General features: G+C 40.8%; 2 protein-coding genes across 2 annotated transcripts; both read left to right on the top strand.

Annotated features, from left to right (window-relative positions):
- Positions 1–499: 499 nt before the first annotated feature.
- fpgt (fucose-1-phosphate guanylyltransferase) lies at positions 500–3,324 on the top strand. Its single transcript, XM_030728282.1, has 4 exons — positions 500–678; positions 777–944; positions 1,034–1,126; positions 1,549–3,324. The coding sequence occupies exons 1-4, from the start codon at positions 606–608 to the stop codon at positions 2,961–2,963; spliced, it is 1,749 nt and encodes a 582-aa protein (XP_030584142.1). The 5' UTR covers positions 500–605; the 3' UTR covers positions 2,964–3,324.
- Positions 3,325–4,231: 907 nt separating this feature from the next.
- tnni3k (TNNI3 interacting kinase) lies at positions 4,232–16,772 on the top strand. The gene is made up of 25 exons (XM_030727084.1): positions 4,232–4,271; positions 4,498–4,606; positions 4,783–4,868; positions 6,666–6,763; positions 7,012–7,122; positions 7,210–7,308; positions 7,404–7,542; positions 7,663–7,807; positions 7,894–7,998; positions 8,100–8,194; positions 8,290–8,439; positions 8,522–8,605; positions 8,691–8,747; positions 9,148–9,240; positions 9,334–9,391; positions 9,484–9,678; positions 10,160–10,264; positions 10,354–10,406; positions 11,934–11,986; positions 12,501–12,633; positions 12,902–13,011; positions 13,834–13,893; positions 13,984–14,153; positions 15,507–15,586; positions 16,571–16,772. Exons 1-25 carry the CDS (start codon positions 4,232–4,234, stop codon positions 16,648–16,650), a joined length of 2,508 nt encoding a protein of 835 aa, XP_030582944.1. The 3' UTR covers positions 16,651–16,772.
- Positions 16,773–17,497: the final 725 nt, after the last annotated feature.

The raw sequence follows: 17,497 nt of genomic DNA, 5'->3' as shown, positions 1-17,497 counted from the left end.
AGGAGACTGTTTACCTTTTGAGAGGCTACGATAATCAGTGTTTTAGTTTACCTTTAGCCCAGTGTCAATCCCCCCTTTTTCTTCTTCTTTTTTTTGGTAACCAATCTGCGTACATTTCCACTTACGGTTATGTTGGAGATTTCGGACCTCATTTATTTTATATTAAAGCACAACAGCAGGAATGCAGCTTGTAGGGTCAGTGTTCAGGACAGCAGCTACCACTGAGAGCAGAAATAGGTGCACAGATCCTGGTAATTTAGTGATTTTGAGTGAGTAGAAACATTTGAAACAGACTTACATTGTTTTATTGTGTATTTTGTTCTCTTATATCTGAAATGTCATTACAAGGTTAAATCAAGGGGAAAAAACTGAGTTTCTAATATTTCATTTCTACATGCATTTCACTCTGGTCTCACCGCTACTTCCCATTGGTTAACACAGCTAACCACGTGTTAACACTTCTAACCACGTGACCACACCCGGAAAAAAGGGCTTTCGTTGCTCTGATAAATATCCGTTCTTTTTCTTCCGCTTATCCAACTCGGGGTTGCGACGGAAATAGCTCATTCTGTCTACTATATTTAATTTATATCAGAAAAGAAAGTATGAGCTACGACTGCATCAGGAGGCTACAAATTGCAACAGGAGAAAAACTCAGAAAATTTAACTCTCTGCGTGGTGAGCTTAAATTTCAATTATCTGACTCAATGTACAATACAGTACAATACAAGTTTGTTCAAAGTCACAATAAAGCTTTTCCCCCTAATTACCTGAAGGTCGAGAGGTGCAACCTGGTGAGTTTTGGGATGTGGTGGTTGTGACCGCTGTGGACGAGAATCAGAGAAAAGCGTATGAGCTGCAGATCAGCGAGAAAGTTGACAGAAAAGAGCTTCCTGTTGGAGTTCACTACAAGGTCTTCTCAGATCCTCCAGGACCGAAAATAGGTGAGATAGCACTTATTATTATTATTATTATTATTATTATTATTATTATTATTATTATTATTATTATTACTACTACTTGTCTTTTCAAGGGAATGGGGGCTCCACTCTGTACGCACTGCAGCAGCTAAGTGACATCTATGGAACGTCTCTGGGCAGACTGAAAGTAATCCTGATTCATGCAGGTATTTTCTTATTTTTCCCTCTTAAACATACAAAATGATCTGTTGCCACAGAGGATCATCTGCCTCCATCACACCCTAGACCTAGGATCCTCCTCTGTCACACCAACCCTACTTCTCTACATCTGTGAACCTGCTTGCACTCTCTTCTTCTCCTTTCTTGTACACTGTCACTTTTACAAACACGCAAAATTATCTGTACAGTCTCAAAACTGTGACACTGCTTTCTATGTGATGTATGTTTAATTACACCCTGACATCTTCAAAACGATTGATTGATTGATTTTGAAGTTAGGGCCTTCAAATGAAAGCTTTTGCTCTAGTAATTTATTCCACTAGAAATGACAAAGAATGCTCAGATATTATATATTATGCATCATACATTATTCAATAATTCCCTACTTTAAATCTCCTCATTCTTCTAGGGGGGTTCAGTCAGCGCTTGCCCAGTGCCAGTGCTCTGGGAAAGATCTTCATGGCCGTGCCACTGGGTGACCCCATCTACCAGATGCTGGAGCTCAAACTAGCCATGTATGTGGATTTCCCATCACAAATGAAGCCTGGCTTTTTGGCAACCTGTGCAGATGACATAGAGCTCTATAGTATAGCAGAGGAGGAGAGTGTTAAGTTTCATAAACCTGGCTTTACAGCTTTAGCACACCCCTCCCCGCTCTCTGTAGGAACTACCCATGGCGTTTTTGTGTTGGATCCACATGAAAAGTTGTCTTACTCGGAAATGGAGAACACTTCCTGCCTGCACTTCCTGCACAAGCCAAGCATTGATAAAATGCGAGAAAGTGGGGCTGTGTGTAAGAAGCAGAGTGGATTGTTTTCTATGTCTGATTCAGAATTTGTCTACACAGACAGCACCTATTATGTAGACTTTGATACTGCAAAGTCTCTTCTTAATCTGCTGACAGAGTTGGGGCCTTTAAACTGTGAGATAGATGCATATGGGGATTTTCTTCAAGCACTGGGCCCTAAGGCCACAATAGAGTACACCAACAACACTGCTAATGTCAGTAAAGAGGAGAGCAGTCTGGTGGAAATCCGCCAAAATATCTTCCATCTTCTCAAAGGGACTCCCCTGAATGTCATTCTTCTCAACAACTCCAAGTTTTATCACATTGGAACCACTTCAGAATACCTCTTTCACCTCACTGAGGACATGGCTCTGAGGGGTGAGTTGGGTCTCCTGTCATCTGCCTTCAGTGTGCACATGAATGAAAACCCAGAGGGCTCTTCTGGCTGCTGCATTATGTACAGCATCGTCAATCCGAGTTGCTCTGTGGGAGACAGATCAGTGGTGGAGTACTCCAGACTGGGGGAAGCAGTGTCTGTGGGTAAAGGCTCCATCGTCAGCGGCTGCTGGGTCAGTCCAGGCCTGTCTGTGCCCGATGAAGCCTTCATGCACTCACTTTGTGTGAACCACCAAGACCAAACCAGGTTTGTTACTGTCTTCTTTGGAATTAATGACAATCTCAAGTACACTGTGGACACTCCTGCATATATGGAAGAGCTGAAGTTTTTTGGGTTCAGCATTGAAAAGTGTTTGTCCGTTTGGGGGTTGGAGAAGGAAGTTTTGAGGTTCTCTGGTGACACATCCAGCTGTAATTTGTGGAGCGCTTGTTTGTTTCCAGTTTGCTCTGACCAGGAAGGCTCTTTCTTAATGTCCCTCAGCATGCTTCAGGCCATCCTGAGTGGTTCTACAAGCCCCCTGCCCAAAGACACAAAGCTAGTGTCCATGCAGGAGTGTTTACAATCTAAGAAATCAGAAGAGATGTTGAAACTTAGGAAGCGACTATATGATGACATCATAAAGGAGAGATTGAGCAGCTAAAATGCCCATGTTTATGCATATTTAGATTGTGTAAAGTTTATGATGTGTGTATGAGTCTGGATGATAATTCAATGGATTGTTGATTGCTTTTTAAACAATCTGGAATGCAACGTTTTTTTATATAAAGATTTAGGGTTTTTCTTTTTTTGTTTTGTTTTTTTTAAATTCAGTTTAATTTGTTAAAACTTTCCTCTGTAATTTGTCCTGTCATTTTTGTTGTATTTTTTTTTTCTCAGAACAATACCAATATTCCTTAACAGGGCAGCACCAGGACAATAAAAGCAAAGAAAAATGTCAGCCTTCTGTAAAACTTTGCAGAAAGTTGCAAAATGTGAATTAAAGGACAGAAACAGAACTGAAAGAAGGGTAAATTCAAGTTCTTCCGGCAGGAAAGGAGCCTTTCCTGCCTGCTCTACACATGCTCTTGCTTTCTTTGGGTTTATACACTCACTGACAACTTTATTAAGTACACATTGCTAGTACCAGGTTGGACCCCCTTTTGCCTTCAGAACTGTCTTATTTCTTCATAGTATAGATTCACCAAGGTGCTGGTAACATTCCTCAGGAATTTTGGCCCAACGTGTGCCAAGAAAATATCTCCTACACCATTATATCCCCACCAGGAGCCCGAACTGTCGATACAAGGCAAGATGGATCCATGCTTTCATATTGTTTATATCAAATTCTGACTCTACCATTGTATCGACTGTCACAACTTTAGCATGTTACTTCAAGGACATGTTTTTCACTGGATATTTTCTCTTTATTGGACCATTCTCGTTAATGGTCCCACATGATTATTTTGACAATAAATACAGACGCAAAATATGTAGAATTTTATTTAATTTTTCTTTTGAGAAATCAATCCCAAATTGAATGAGACCTGGTAAGCAGATGTAGCTGATGGCATTATTAATTGGTGCATCATAATCAAATGGGTGGAAAATGTATGACATAAATGTTTGATACCCACTAAACTAATATTGGCTAAAAGAACATCATACAGACTTTGCTGCATGCTACACAAATGCCATTAGTATGCAGTGTGGGACAGTGTAGGATACTAATCGCCTGCGTTGTTTTATACTGTGCAAATATATACACAGAGGGGAGGGAGATCAGTTGTCGTAGTTTGGCATTCCACTCAGAAGAGTTTATTTTTAGCCCATGGACATGATCCCCTTTGATCTGGACCTGTACAATTGTGGGAGAGTGAGAGATTGTGTTCTCTAGTTCACTAAACTATACAAACGAGAAGGACCCCCTCAATGGGAAATTACAAATCAAGACCATCTCAGACGTGTACAGGTAATGAGATTTAGTTTTACACATGTATACAAATGACTGATAATGAGGTTTGCATTTGAAGAAGGGACACCCAAGAGAATAGGTTATAATTCACAGACACTGAAGTTGCAAAAGGTTATATCCAAATGTGTACTAGGTACTGTTGCATATGTGTCCAGATAATTAGAAATGTAAGATAAAATATTAAATTGTTATTATGTTCCACCTTGATGATGGTGTTGTGAAGATGAGTGGAAGAAGAAAGTAGGCGAGTCATACTCTGTGATCATCGAGAAGTTGGAAGATGACTTCCAGCTAAAAGACAGCGAGCTGGTGGACCTGAAGCTCGCTTTCAGGTGACAAATACTTTATATTTCTGTCAGGGATCTGATCCGTGTGAGCCACTATACAAACTACATTTAATCTGACATGTACTGTTCCTCTGCTGCAACGATGTCTAGTATGATTAATTTTCTGTCAGTGATTTTTATGATTTTCACAAGCAGGCAATGTTGATTTTTCTGTGGCTCAGCTCTGATGAAGCTTTTCAGAAGGTGAACGTGAGCTACCGAACAGAGAAGGGGCTGTCGCTGCTGCATCTCTGCTGCGTGTGTGGAGGTATGCATGACTGCTAGAGTCTATTAATAACTCCTCAACAAAATGTGACAGTGGAGGGAAGGATTACTGCAGCCTGACTGACATTATTGTTTGTGGTGTAAGCAGCACAGAAGTAAACAGCAGAACTAAAATGAACATGCAGTGTTGTGAAAAAGTATTTGCCCCTTTCCTGATTTCTCAGTTTTTTTTTCATATTTGTGACAGTTACATGTTTCAGATCATTAAACAAATTTAATATTAGAAAAAGATAACCTGAGGAAATACAGAGTGCAGTTTTTGAATGATGATTTTTTATTAGGCGCAAAAAGCTGTTCAAACCTGCCTGAGCCGATGTGAAAAAGTAATTGTCCCCTAAACCCAGTCACTGGTTGTACCACCCTTGGCAGCAAGAACTGCAGTCAAACATTTGCAATAACTGGCTACGAGTCTTTCACATCACTGTGGAGAAATTCTGGCCCGCTCTTCTTTGCAGAATCGTTTTAATTCAGCCACACTGGAGGGTTTTTGAGCATGAACAGTCTGTTTAAGGTCGTGCCAAAGTCTGGACTTTGACTAGCCTGTTCCAAAACCTTCTTCTTCTGTTTTTTTGAGCCATTTAGCACAACACCATCAACACACTTACTGGGGGTCAGTGTCCTGCTACATAACACAAGTGGATTTTCTGGTAGAGAGCAGAATGCATCATGCCATCAATTACAGCAAGCCACCCAGATCCTGCAGCAGCCCCAGACCATCAGGCTACCACCACCATGTTTGACTGTTGGTATGATGCTCTTTTATAAAATGCTGTATTAGCTTTACACCAAATGTAATGGAACACAAACCTTCCCAAGACTTCTGGTTTATCTCATCAGTTCTCCAAAGTCTCGGGAATCATCAGATTTTTTTTTTTTTTGGCAAATGTGAGATGAGCCTGTTTTTTTTTGGTCAGCAAGTTTGTTTAGTTTTTACTTGGAACACTCTCGTGGATGCCATTTTTACACACCAGCCCCATACAGTCTCTTTCTTACTGTTGAATTATGAACACTGACCTTAACTGAGCCAAGTGAGGCCTGCACTTCTTTAGATGTTGTTCTGGGTTCTTTTGTGACCTCCTGGATGAGCCACTGACGTCCTCTTGGAGTCCCATTGCTCGGACAGCCAGATGGTTCACCACTGTTCCAAGTTTTCTCCACTTATGATAATGGCTCTCACCGTGGGTCACTGAAGTTCCAAAGCCTTAGAAACAGCTTTGTCACCCTTTCCACACTGATAGATGTCTACGACTTTGTTTCTCAGTTGCTAGTTAGATCGCGGCATGATGTGTTGTTTTTGAGATCTTTTAGCCTACTTCACTTTGTCAGATAAGTTCTATTTGAGTGACTAATTAATTCAACATATCTGACAGTAATGAGGCCCTGGTGTGTGGTTAATCACAGTTAATTCATGATTTAATGATTACTTTTTCACACGGGGGCAGGTAGATTTGGATCGCTTTTTTCTTAAATAAATTAAGTCATTTTAAAATTGCATTTGGACTTACTCGCGTTATCTTTGTCTAATTTTAAAATTTGTTTGATCATCTGTAAATGTGACAAATACACAAAAAACTTAGAAATCAGGAAGGGAGCAAATACTTTTTTCATGGCACTGTACATAAAGTTTAAATATAAACTTTAAATACAGAAATGCAAATGAAGGTTAGAACTGTGGTTTCCCCAGTTTTTCATTCAACTCCACCTTGTTATTTCATTTACAATAAACCTGATATTTTGTTGAGAGCGATACGCATGCATAATGTGACATATTTGTGTTCAGGGAACAAGGCCCATATACGCACCCTGATACTCAAAGGCTTGCGTCCTTCTAGACTGACCAGGAATGGATTCACTGCTCTCCACCTGGCTGCTTACAAGGTGCTGAGAAGTAAAGGGCAGTAATACCTTTTTCAAGGTGGAAATTGTATCTTGCTTGTGTTATACTGTATGTCAAGTGGTTGTGAGCTTTCTAAATTTTTACCACATGGTGGAGTGCAAGTACACACAAAGGTGCTATGGACATAACTTTGTGTTTAAATTGCTTAATTGTGATGATACTGCAGTTTATATTTACCCCTGTAGGATCTTTAGATATGCAGCATTTCTGTTTTATTTACATGCTGCAGGACAATGCTGAGCTGGTAACTGCACTTCTCCATGGTGGGTCAGATGTGCAGCAGTTAGGATATGGTGCTCTCACAGCCCTTCATGTTGCCACATTGGCTGGGCATCATGAGGTGAGAGAAAATTATATTATCAGCAGATGTGGACCATATTGATTTTGTACCTTGGCCTATATTTTGTTATTTCCCCCCCCCCTCCAGGCCTCAGATATACTCCTACAGCATGGAGCATATGTTAATGTTCAGGATGCTGTGTTCTTTACCCCACTGCATATTGCTTCTTACAATGATCATGAGCAGGTAAACCTCCCATATTAAACATTATGTAGAGACAACATTTTTGCAAACTGACACTTTTCCACGGATGCTTCTGCTTGTCCCCCTCTGCTTTCTAGGTGGCAAAGCTACTGCTGAAGTTTGGGGCAGATGTGAATGCAAGTGGTGAGGTGGGTGACCGGCCACTGCATCTGGCTGCAGCCAAGGGCTTTCTTGGTATTGTCAAGCTGCTGATGGGTGAGGGGAGCAAAACTAATGGTGAGACCCAAGACCCCGAGAGGGCTTTAAGCTGTTTTCCTTCTTCAGAAGCCACAGAGAAGCTAATTAAATTCTAAAAATATACTGAACTTTCTCTAACATTTCTGTTCTTCTCACCAGTAAATGCCCAAGACAATGAAGATCATGTCCCCCTCCACTTCTGCGCTCGTTTTGGCCACCACGAGGTGGTTCACTTTCTTCTGCATGGCAACTTTGACGTACAGCCTCACTCTGTGAACATCTACGGGGATACGCCATTACACTTGTAAATCATTTGCACTGTTAGAGATCTTCTTTCTTTTCGTTTTTTTGGACATGATATGCACTGCAATGAATGCTGTGTTTCATCAGGGCCTGCTATAATGGCAAATTTTCAGCAGTGAAGGAGTTAATACAGTACTGTGGTACAGACAGTCTTTCAAAGGAAAATATATTCAGTGAAACAGCACTTCACAGGTATTTTTAGCTTAATTTACAGTGTGCACAAAAACAAAAAACACATTTCACAGCTAACTTATTGCTCTAAGCTGATGTTAAATTAATATCTCATGTCACAGTGCATGCACCTATGGTAAAGACCTAGAGATGGTCAAAGTCTTGCTGAGCCAGAATGCCATGAGCATCAACTATCAGGGCAGAGATGGGCATACAGGTGACACCTCTGTTTACTTGAGCATCTAGTCCACATTAATTTCTTACCCTGCAGTGAGTTTCATTATTATATGTGTGTTCTGTGGTATTGTTCAGCTCTGCACAGTGCCTGTTTCCATGGCCATATCCGCCTGGTGCAGTTCTTGTTGGACAGCGGCGCAGACATGAACCTTGTTGCCTGCGACCCCAGCAGGTCCAGTGGAGAGAAGGATGAGCAGACATGCCTCATGTGGGCTTATGAAAAAGGTAGGTTCAAATAATTATGAGCTCGACAAGCTTGAAAAGCTCAAATAAAAGCCCGTTACCGGTGACTTATTGTGCTTTCTAGGTCATGATGCCATCGTCACCTTACTAAAACACTACAAACGCCCAGATGACTCTCCCTGCAATGAGTACTCCCAGCCAGGAGGGGGTTAGTCACCACTTTAAATATATTATCTAGATTAAAATTCCCACATAATCTCCTATTAATGTGTCTGAATATGCATGTCTTCCAGATGGCTCCTACGTCTCTGTTCCTTCTCCTCTTGGAAAGATCAAAAGCATGACTAAAGGTAGTGAGTTGGAGATTTCCAACATCACTGACAGCTCACGTGGCAGCACCCACCATGTCTGTTGCCAAGGGAAGGGCTTTAGCTGCTGCTGATAACACTTGGCTGCTGTCTTTTGCTGTGAAATTGGGGGTGGTGTAAACTACAGATGCGTCTGTAGCGTGATAGCTGAGCAACTTGATCTGAATTTGATAAAACAGCTCAAAACCTTGTAAATATCACACTTTAAATGTTGAAAAAATGTGCGAATTTAAAAGTGTCAAATGTTGTACTCAAGCCAAAATGAACTGATTAAATGTATTTTAATTGGCATATATTACACACCATGCATACCCTGACCATCATAAGAATGTTATCTGATTTAAACTTTTGCCGTGCTTTATTATTTGAATTTTCTTTTCAGAGAAAGCAGAAGTTCTCGTGCTCAGGGCCAGTCTTCCATCTCACTTCCACCTACAGCTTTCTGAGCTAGAGTTTAATGAAATTATTGGATCAGGTGAGTTTATTTCCTGTTGTCCCCCCCCCACCCCCACCCCCCCTTCAACTAATGTGCTTACTGATCTCATATTATTATGTGTGTCACACACAGGCTCCTTCGGAAGAGTCTACAAAGGCAAATGCAGAAATAAAATTGTCGCCATAAAACGGTATTTCTTCACACCGCTGTGATTTTGAGTCCCTTTTCTGTCAGGAGATATGAAGAACTAATTGGTCCTTCAATCTTTAATGTCTTCTGTAGCTATCGAGCCAACACATACTGCTCAAAGTCAGATGTAGATATGTTCTGCAGAGAGGTTTCCATCCTCTGTCGCCTGAATCATCCCTGTATCATCCATTTTGTGGGAGCGTGTCTGGACGACCCCAGTCAGTTTGCCATCGTCACCCAGTATGTGTCTGGAGGCTCATTGTTCTCCCTGCTGCACGAGCAGAAGAGGTGAAGAAGTTTCTGTTTCTGTGAATTATCATGTCATGATTTACTCCAGCCTTAATCAGACACTATTACGTTACTAAACCTAACTGGCATAGCATCTACCATAAATTCAAGACAAATCTTAGATGACTTAGTAGGACTCTGGTGCAGTAAAGTATGTGATATTCACAGTATACATGCTCATAAACAGGATACAAAAATAGGTCAGACTACTTTAAGTAGTTATTCAGTGCCTTTGAGGGTGTGTGCATAGCACAGCTGACTGTTTTGGATCTCATTATCATCCTTGGAAGCATCCCCTCACCAATCTCTTCCCCTCAGCTGGGATCATTATTGATCCAGATGAAGTGTTCTGCTAACTGTGTGGCCAGGTGATGTCTTTATAGACTGTCCTATTGATCTGTGTAAAGAGCTGTGTGTGATTGACAGGGGCCATTGATTTAGCACTAAGTGGTTGCTGCTTTAATGATGTGTCAATGGACAGGCTTATTGACCTGCAGTCCAAGCTCATCATTGCCATTGATGTGGCCAAGGGCATGGAGTACCTGCACAACCTCACACAGCCTATCATCCACAGGGACCTCAACAGGTAGGTGCCTGGGTGAAAACATACATGCTGGAATGGTATTGCCAGAGTCAAATAACTGTCATTGCAAATAATGCACGTCTTCCTTCCAGTCACAATATTCTGCTGTATGAGGACGGACACGCAGTGGTGGCTGATTTTGGAGGTGAGGCCAGGGATATGATGTTTTCTTTATTCCATTCTGTTTGTCCAAGTAAAATGTTACTAACCAAATTTTATATTAGCAATGAATAAAATAACTCCCAATAAGTTTGCCTCATGGACTCTCTGTTGGAAAGCTTCATTTTTTTTTTAGTTTTCAGTTGCCGTTTTTTTTTTTCTTTTAAGGCAATAAAACTACACCACTTGAAAAAATGAAGGGAACACTAGATCATCACACTATAACACAAAGTTGGTTAAACTTCAGGGATATCAGTCTGTCCAGTTAGGAAGTATAAACTGTGGTGAATCCATTTCACCTACTTTGGTGCAAATGAAAGTGGCAACAGGATCACTGGAGAGGCAACAACAAGACAACCACCAAAAAGGGAACTGTTTAGCAGGAAGAGATTCCAGGAGATGGGGCACTACATGAGAAGAGCTGGGCCGGATTGCAGAAGAGCATCAACCCAGCAGCAGGACTGATATCTGCTTATTTGCACAAGAAGGAACAGGAAACGCTGCTGCCAGAGCCCTAAAAAATGTCACCCAGCAGGCGTTTTCTTGTTGCATCTTTAGCGCACCTGTTGTCTCACTTGCACCAAAGCGGGTGAAAAGGATTCACAGTGTTTTATGCTTCATAACTGGACAGACTGATATCCCTGAAGTTTAACTGACTTTGTGTCACACTGTGATGATTGAGTGTTCCCTTCACTTTTTTGAGCAGTGTACTTTATTATATTTAGGTAAAGACAAAGGGTAAAGATCATACTGTAGTTTGGATTAAAAATACAATTTCAGTAACAATACTGGGGATCTACTATGATTTTCCATATAATCTTTTATGTACTAACTGTTACCATGTTGGATTGTTATACTAAAACTGTCTGAAGTTTGGGCACCATTTAGTTCACTGGGTTGAGCAGGCGAGCCACATGCCATAAGGCTAATGCAGAGGCCCGCATTTGAATCCACCCTGAGGCCATTTACTCTGTGTTTTGCTTCTGGCCTTTCTTCCAGCTTTCATGTGTTTATCTCCATTATCCTAAAGGCTAAAAAGCCCAAAAATATATTTAAACAGAACCGGCTAAAATTGGGAAATTATGAGGTTATTGTGGCGGAAAGCTAATCCCTGTTAGACAAAAATCTCAGGCCTCAGAACGATTAATACACTTTGATTTTCAACCTTTTTTTCCCCCCTCATTTCCACCAGTGGTTATGTGAGTCAAATGTAAGTCAATCCTTGATAAAAACTGAGGACTAGCACCCAGTCAAACATAGTTGTTTTTTTTTTTAAAACTCTTTCATCAAAAAGGTTTATTAATAATAAAACTCACGCCTTACTTGGTCTGTTATGACCAGTAGCATTAGTAGTTATCAAATTCTTTTGCATACTTTGAAAGTCAGCGTGGCACTTATATTACTGAGTGGGTTTACTTATCTTGTAACTCTATTGCACTTGTGCTGCTGTTCCTTTTCATTTCTCAGCCTGTAAATTGTGTGACGTTTTAAATGTCCTTCCCTTTCTCTGCAGAATCCAGATTTCTACAGTCTGTTGAAGAGGACAACATGACCAAACAGCCAGGGGTCAGTGCTGTTCGCTCTTTTTCATTCACTTCATGGCAGGCGCAAAACCTCATGGCATGAGTTTTCTCCCCTCTTTAGCTAAATAACTCTGACACCATCTGTGGCATCCACGAAAGATTAAGTGACTTTGAAAAGAAAAAAAAAGAAGAAATAGAAGAAAAGTGTATGCTGTTATTTTGTTGGAAGCCAGTGCTTCTTCTGGCACCTGTCATCAATTACCCGCCAGCTAAAAAAGAAAAGTGCCTTCATGCAGAATTTGTCTGAATGTGCTGACTCAATGCTACAGAGTGCTTGGCCTGCAGTTTGGTGTTAAGTGTGTTTTATCTCCAGGGAGCTCCCTGTTATGATGATCTACTTGCCCTTGTTGGAACGCGGTGTTTATGTCTGTAATTGGGCCTCATTTTTTTCTCATATGTGTGCTCTGCCATTAAAATAGATACAACATTTTAAAATACACAGGAGCCCTCACCTCATGAGCATCTAAAAAGCTTTGTCTCTGTTTGTGTTTTTGCAGAACCTGCGCTGGATGGCTCCTGAGGTGTTCACCCAGTGTACTCGCTACTCAGTGAAGGCAGACATGTTCAGCTACGCCCTCTGCCTGTGGGAGCTGCTCACAGGAGAAATCCCCTTTGCTCACTTGAAACCTGGTCATTTTTCATCAAATGAATTCAAAGAGGAGGAGGGAGTTAAATTAGATAAAGCTCGTATTACAAAAATAAGTACCTAACACATACACAAGACTGCCCATACGGTATTTCAGCGTTTTTAGATTTTTCCACAAAAAAAACGTCGTAAATGCAAAGGCATGAAATAGCACACACACATTCTACTTGCACCAAAAACAAATACTGAACACCACAGACAACAGTGGACCCGTTTTACAGCTACATTTAAAATACTTGTTTTTGTCCTCAGCTGCTGCTGCAGCAGACATGGCTTATCATCACATCCGGCCTCCTATTGGTTACTCCATTCCCAAACCCATCTCCGCACTTCTGATGAGAGGATGGAACTCCTGCCCAGAGGTAAACGACCTGATTTCGCCTTTTGCTGAGTAATTCTGGGCTCTGATTATCCCAAGCAGAAAGTCCAAATTGCTCTAATCACAACTTTTTCTTAAATTATAGTACATCAGGATATGCTCAACTAGTAAGAGTTTTGCGGTATTAAAATATAAAACAGTATAAAACTAACCATGTTATATCATCCACAGCTATATAAACATGGTAAGGCTCTGAGAGTCACAGGATGCTGAGTCAGCCGCTCCTTCAGCAGCAGTAATGAATGAGAGAGTCTGATCCCCAGATGATAGATTATTGCATGGCTGTTCATATTTATCACCACATGCATATGTAAATATTAAAGACTAAGCAAAAATGCCACAAAGTGTTTTTTTTTTCTACAGTCAGTAATTACTTGATTTCTGTGAAACCCTTTTGACATAAAATGTAGGGAAAAGCATTCACTAAGTTCAAATTGAGAGGGCTTTTAAAAGCTTATTGCATTTTTATAAATGTTTCTTTATATGTTTCCTAAATATTTTCCCTACAATCTTTTTTTGTCCTGGCTCCATTCATTGACATGCAGACAGAGCACTCTCTGAGGATGGGCTGTATAATTGAACAGCGTTGCAGGGTGGCACTGTTTGTTCTTTTACAGTGAGACGAGAGATCTAAGGACTGCTTTTAAAAGCAGAGTTCACCTTTGCCTCGTGTGTGGGTGGACTAACATACACGCCAGTTTGGGAAAGAATACACCTGTGCATCTGTTGTGGGATATGCCTAATGCATTTCTGAGTGTTTATAAAAGATACAGAAATAATTATAGTTTTCTTTTTTTAATTCTAGGACAGACCTGAATTCTCTGAAGTGGTTTCCAGCCTGGAGGAATGCCTGAGCAATGTTGAGGTACATAATATCCCACATATAATTAAATGTCGTCTGTTGTGCGTGACATGCATGTTGTAATAATTACATTTTATCTATTATATATCACAGCTGATGTCTCCAGCTTCCAGTAACAGCAGTGGCTCCCTGTCTCCCTCCTCCTCCTCTGACTGTCTGCTCGGGCGAGGAGGACCGGGCCGGAGCCACGTGGCTGCCCTGCGGTCTCGTTTTGAACTCGAGTACGCTCTCAACACTCGCGCCTATGCCTTCTGGACCCAGAGGTAAGACAGCTTGAGCATCTCCTTATACAGGTGGGGATAATTTACTGCACAATGTCCGCACTCGCACTCATTCAGTCCACTACAGCTGGCCAAAGCCAATTGTGGTTAATATCTTAATTTGTTTAGGTTTCTTTCAGGAAGCTAAACTGGCCAATTGGTCAATTTCTTTTTAGTTAGCTTTCAGAGTCTCTGATTGGCACTTTGAGAGCATATCCCCTTTTTTCAATTTCAAAGAAAGTGATCTGGATCCAAACCAATATTTAAAAACAGCCAGTCACTGAACAATAAAATCTCTTGAAACCTTTCAACATGTTGTTCAGTGACTTTCAACTAGTATGATAGGGAACCAGAGACTGGCCCCTCCCTTGGCTTCCATTTTCAAGCTAAACAAGATAAACAAGTCTTTGACAGGATTTTGCCAAGTCAGGTCTTTTCAGACTAATCCCATGAACAGTATAACATAGTATAAAGAGCAAAAAAAACAAACAAAAAAAAGGCTAGGTAAACTGAAGATTTTATTTTTATTTTTACACTTTTTTAGCTGTGGGACAGGAGATGAAAATATAAGTAACATATATACAGTGCCTTAAAAACAGCCTCAAAATAAAAACTTTGCTTACAGGAAGTCTGCAAACATGTCTGGGCTTGTTCGACACGAACATGCTGAGTGAAAGCAAATCCTGTAAACACTTTCAACAGTTGTCACGCTGGTAACAAGAAGACCAATTAAGAAACTCACTTCAGTGGGGAGTTGAGTTGCTTGGATACCGAACAGGAAACAAAAGAAAGCTAATGTAATAAAACATGCCCGGCATTCTGACCGAGAAGGAAGGCCTCTGTTAGACACTTGGCCTTGAACTTGTGTACTGTGTGTGTGTGTGTGTGTGTGTGTGTGTGTGTGTGTGTGTGTGTGTGTGTGTGTGTGTGTGTGTGTGTGTGAGAAAAATGAGAGCCTGGTAACAGGCACTATGAACCCAGTAACTAGAAACGGGCTGAGTACTGACTTCCATGACTCCACAAGAATTTGGACAAAACCCTCACATACTGTAAATGTGTAATAAAAAAATGAATATCATTGAGTTTTACTGAAAAAGTTTTTCTTTTATTTTGTGAAGTGTTTTGCTATTTTGGTCAGTGGTTGCACCTGTCATCAGTTCTGTATGCTGCATTCCTGCAGAGAAAGGGAAAGCAGGTATTGGGTCTGGCATTCATATTGAATTTCTTCTGCTTGAAGCTGGCTCCATCTCATCTGGCTTTCTCCGTGTAAATGCAGCAGTACATATTCCTGAACTGCAGTATTGTTTTGCGGTAGATTAATGAATGAAAGCTGAGGCTATTCATTTTCATTTTCAGCGAGCGGCGCCGAGCATCTGGAGGTCTTTCACTGGAGGAGCTGAGAAGGAGCATGCAGTTCTCTCCCATCGATCGGAATGGTTTGTGTGAATAAAACAGTCGATGATGAGTATGATAGCAGAAATGATTTTTGAAAGCAGATCTCCTGCAGTTAAAACTTTTGTAATTTGGTTTGTCATTATTCTAAATGTGAATATGGCTGAATTTTCAACCAATTTTCAAGGAAAGTGGTTTGATATAGTCACTGGCCACTTCATTAGGTATACCTGTTCAGTTGTTTGTTAACGCAAACCTCTAATCAACCAATCATATACATTTAGGCATGTAGACATGGTCAAGAGCACCTGTTGAAGTTCAAACTGAGCATCAGAATGGGCAGGAAAGGTGATTTAAGTAACTTTTAGCATGGTGTGGTTGTTGGTGCCTCATGGGCTGGTCTGAGTATTTCAGAAGCTGCTGAAAAGGAGAAAATATTCAGTGAGAGGCAGTTCTCTGGGCAAAAATGCCTTGTTGGTGCCAGAGTTCAGAGGAGAATAGCCAGACTGCTTTGAAGCTGATAGGAATGCAACAAAAACTCAAATAACCACTTGTTACAACCAAGGTAGGCAGAAGACCATCCCTGGACACACGTTGCCTGGCCTGATGAGTCTCGATTTCTGCCGCAGCATTCGGATGGTAGGGTTGGAATTTGATGTAAACGATCTGGCCTTTGAACCTGTTCAGGCTGGTGGTGGTGATGTAATGGTGTGGTGGATATTTTCCTGGCACACTTGGGGCTGCTTAGTGCCAACTGAGCATTGTTTAAATGTCACAGCCTAACTGAGTATTGTGGCTGACCATGGACATCCTTTTATGATCACAGTGTCACAGTGTACCCACTGTTGAAGTGTACCTCGCCTTGCTCTATGCCACAAAGAAGACCGTTCTAAAGGCTAAAAAAAAAGTACTAGCAAAGTGTACCTAATAAAGTGGCCAATATCCCATCAGCACCACCTGATTCATTCTTAGTCCTCCTGTGTTATCCCATTAAAAAAATAAAAAAGTCTCATTGTTCTCTTTCTCAGGGTACGTGTCTGATCCCATGAGCACCATGAGATTCCACTCCTCCCTCAGCAGCAGCGGGAGCTTCGAGGAAAATAACTGAACCTTCTCTCAGCTCCAAATTCTGGTATTATGGCCTTATTAATACAGATAGTCGTGCATTTTGTGAAATTATTTATATAATACTTAGTAAATCAGTAGAAGTAACACATGATGCTACCTGAGGTAACTCACACAGTATGTGCATGATCTGTTTGTGAATTGTAACTTAGTTTCCAGTAGTTACCTTGAGTTTATTTTATAAATACACATGTAAAACTATGTTTTTCTTGATTCTTGTACATGCGTTTGAAAATTGTTTTTGACAATAAATTTCCATCTTTTGTCAAGAAAAAAGTGCAGAACATCACTGTCTGATTGTTTTTATTATAAGCTGGAAAAATCACAGAAGCCTTCAGTTTACTGACAGATATCAAATGAAACGATGAAGCCTCACAAACCCAAACTAGTCAAATTGTTGTTCTAGTATAGTGCTGTTATAGTAAAGTCAATGAACAAGTGTGTGACGTTTGATGGGTCTAGCTTGAACAGCGTGCATCTATGGTGTGAATCTGAACATCCTAGGTGAGACTGTTCTCAAGTTATCTCGTTCACAAGAGTTTCAGAAACCCTGACCTCTGACCTTTACCTACAGGTCAAGGTTGCTGAGATTTGAACTTGAAGACTGCGCTTTCCGTTCTTGTTGTTCTACTGTATATTTTGCTAGCTACTGTTGATTGATGATGTCCTAAACAGTTTCGATCACAGACGTCTGTTAAAGCTGAAGCACTCGCATCCAGTCAGTGGAAATGTAAAGAGTAGGTGGTGCAAGCTAAAGATGCGGGAGTCCAGCATCTATGAATAATTCAATCATGTGAGTGTGAGTACACGAGTATCTGTTTACAGGTAAT

This window comes from Archocentrus centrarchus, chromosome 4, assembly GCF_007364275.1.
Source record: "Archocentrus centrarchus isolate MPI-CPG fArcCen1 chromosome 4, fArcCen1, whole genome shotgun sequence".
Classification (NCBI taxonomy): domain Eukaryota; kingdom Metazoa; phylum Chordata; class Actinopteri; order Cichliformes; family Cichlidae; genus Archocentrus; species Archocentrus centrarchus.
Note: the sequence above shows the minus strand (reverse complement) of the source record. Positions and strands in the feature narration are given on the sequence as shown.

Coding starts and splice junctions, on each gene's coding strand:
- fpgt (XM_030728282.1), top strand. CDS start 606: ATGAGCTACGACTGCATCAGGAGGCTACAAATTGCAACAGGAGAAAAA. Junction 679..776: donor AAAATTTAACTCTCTGCGTG/GTGAGCTTAAAT, acceptor AATTACCTGAAG/GTCGAGAGGTGCAACCTGGT. Junction 1,127..1,548: donor AGTAATCCTGATTCATGCAG/GTATTTTCTTAT, acceptor TCATTCTTCTAG/GGGGGTTCAGTCAGCGCTTG.
- tnni3k (XM_030727084.1), top strand. CDS start 4,232: ATGGGAAATTACAAATCAAGACCATCTCAGACGTGTACAG. Junction 7,123..7,209: donor CATTGGCTGGGCATCATGAG/GTGAGAGAAAAT, acceptor CCCCCCCTCCAG/GCCTCAGATATACTCCTACA. Junction 7,808..7,893: donor GGGGATACGCCATTACACTT/GTAAATCATTTG, acceptor GTGTTTCATCAG/GGCCTGCTATAATGGCAAAT.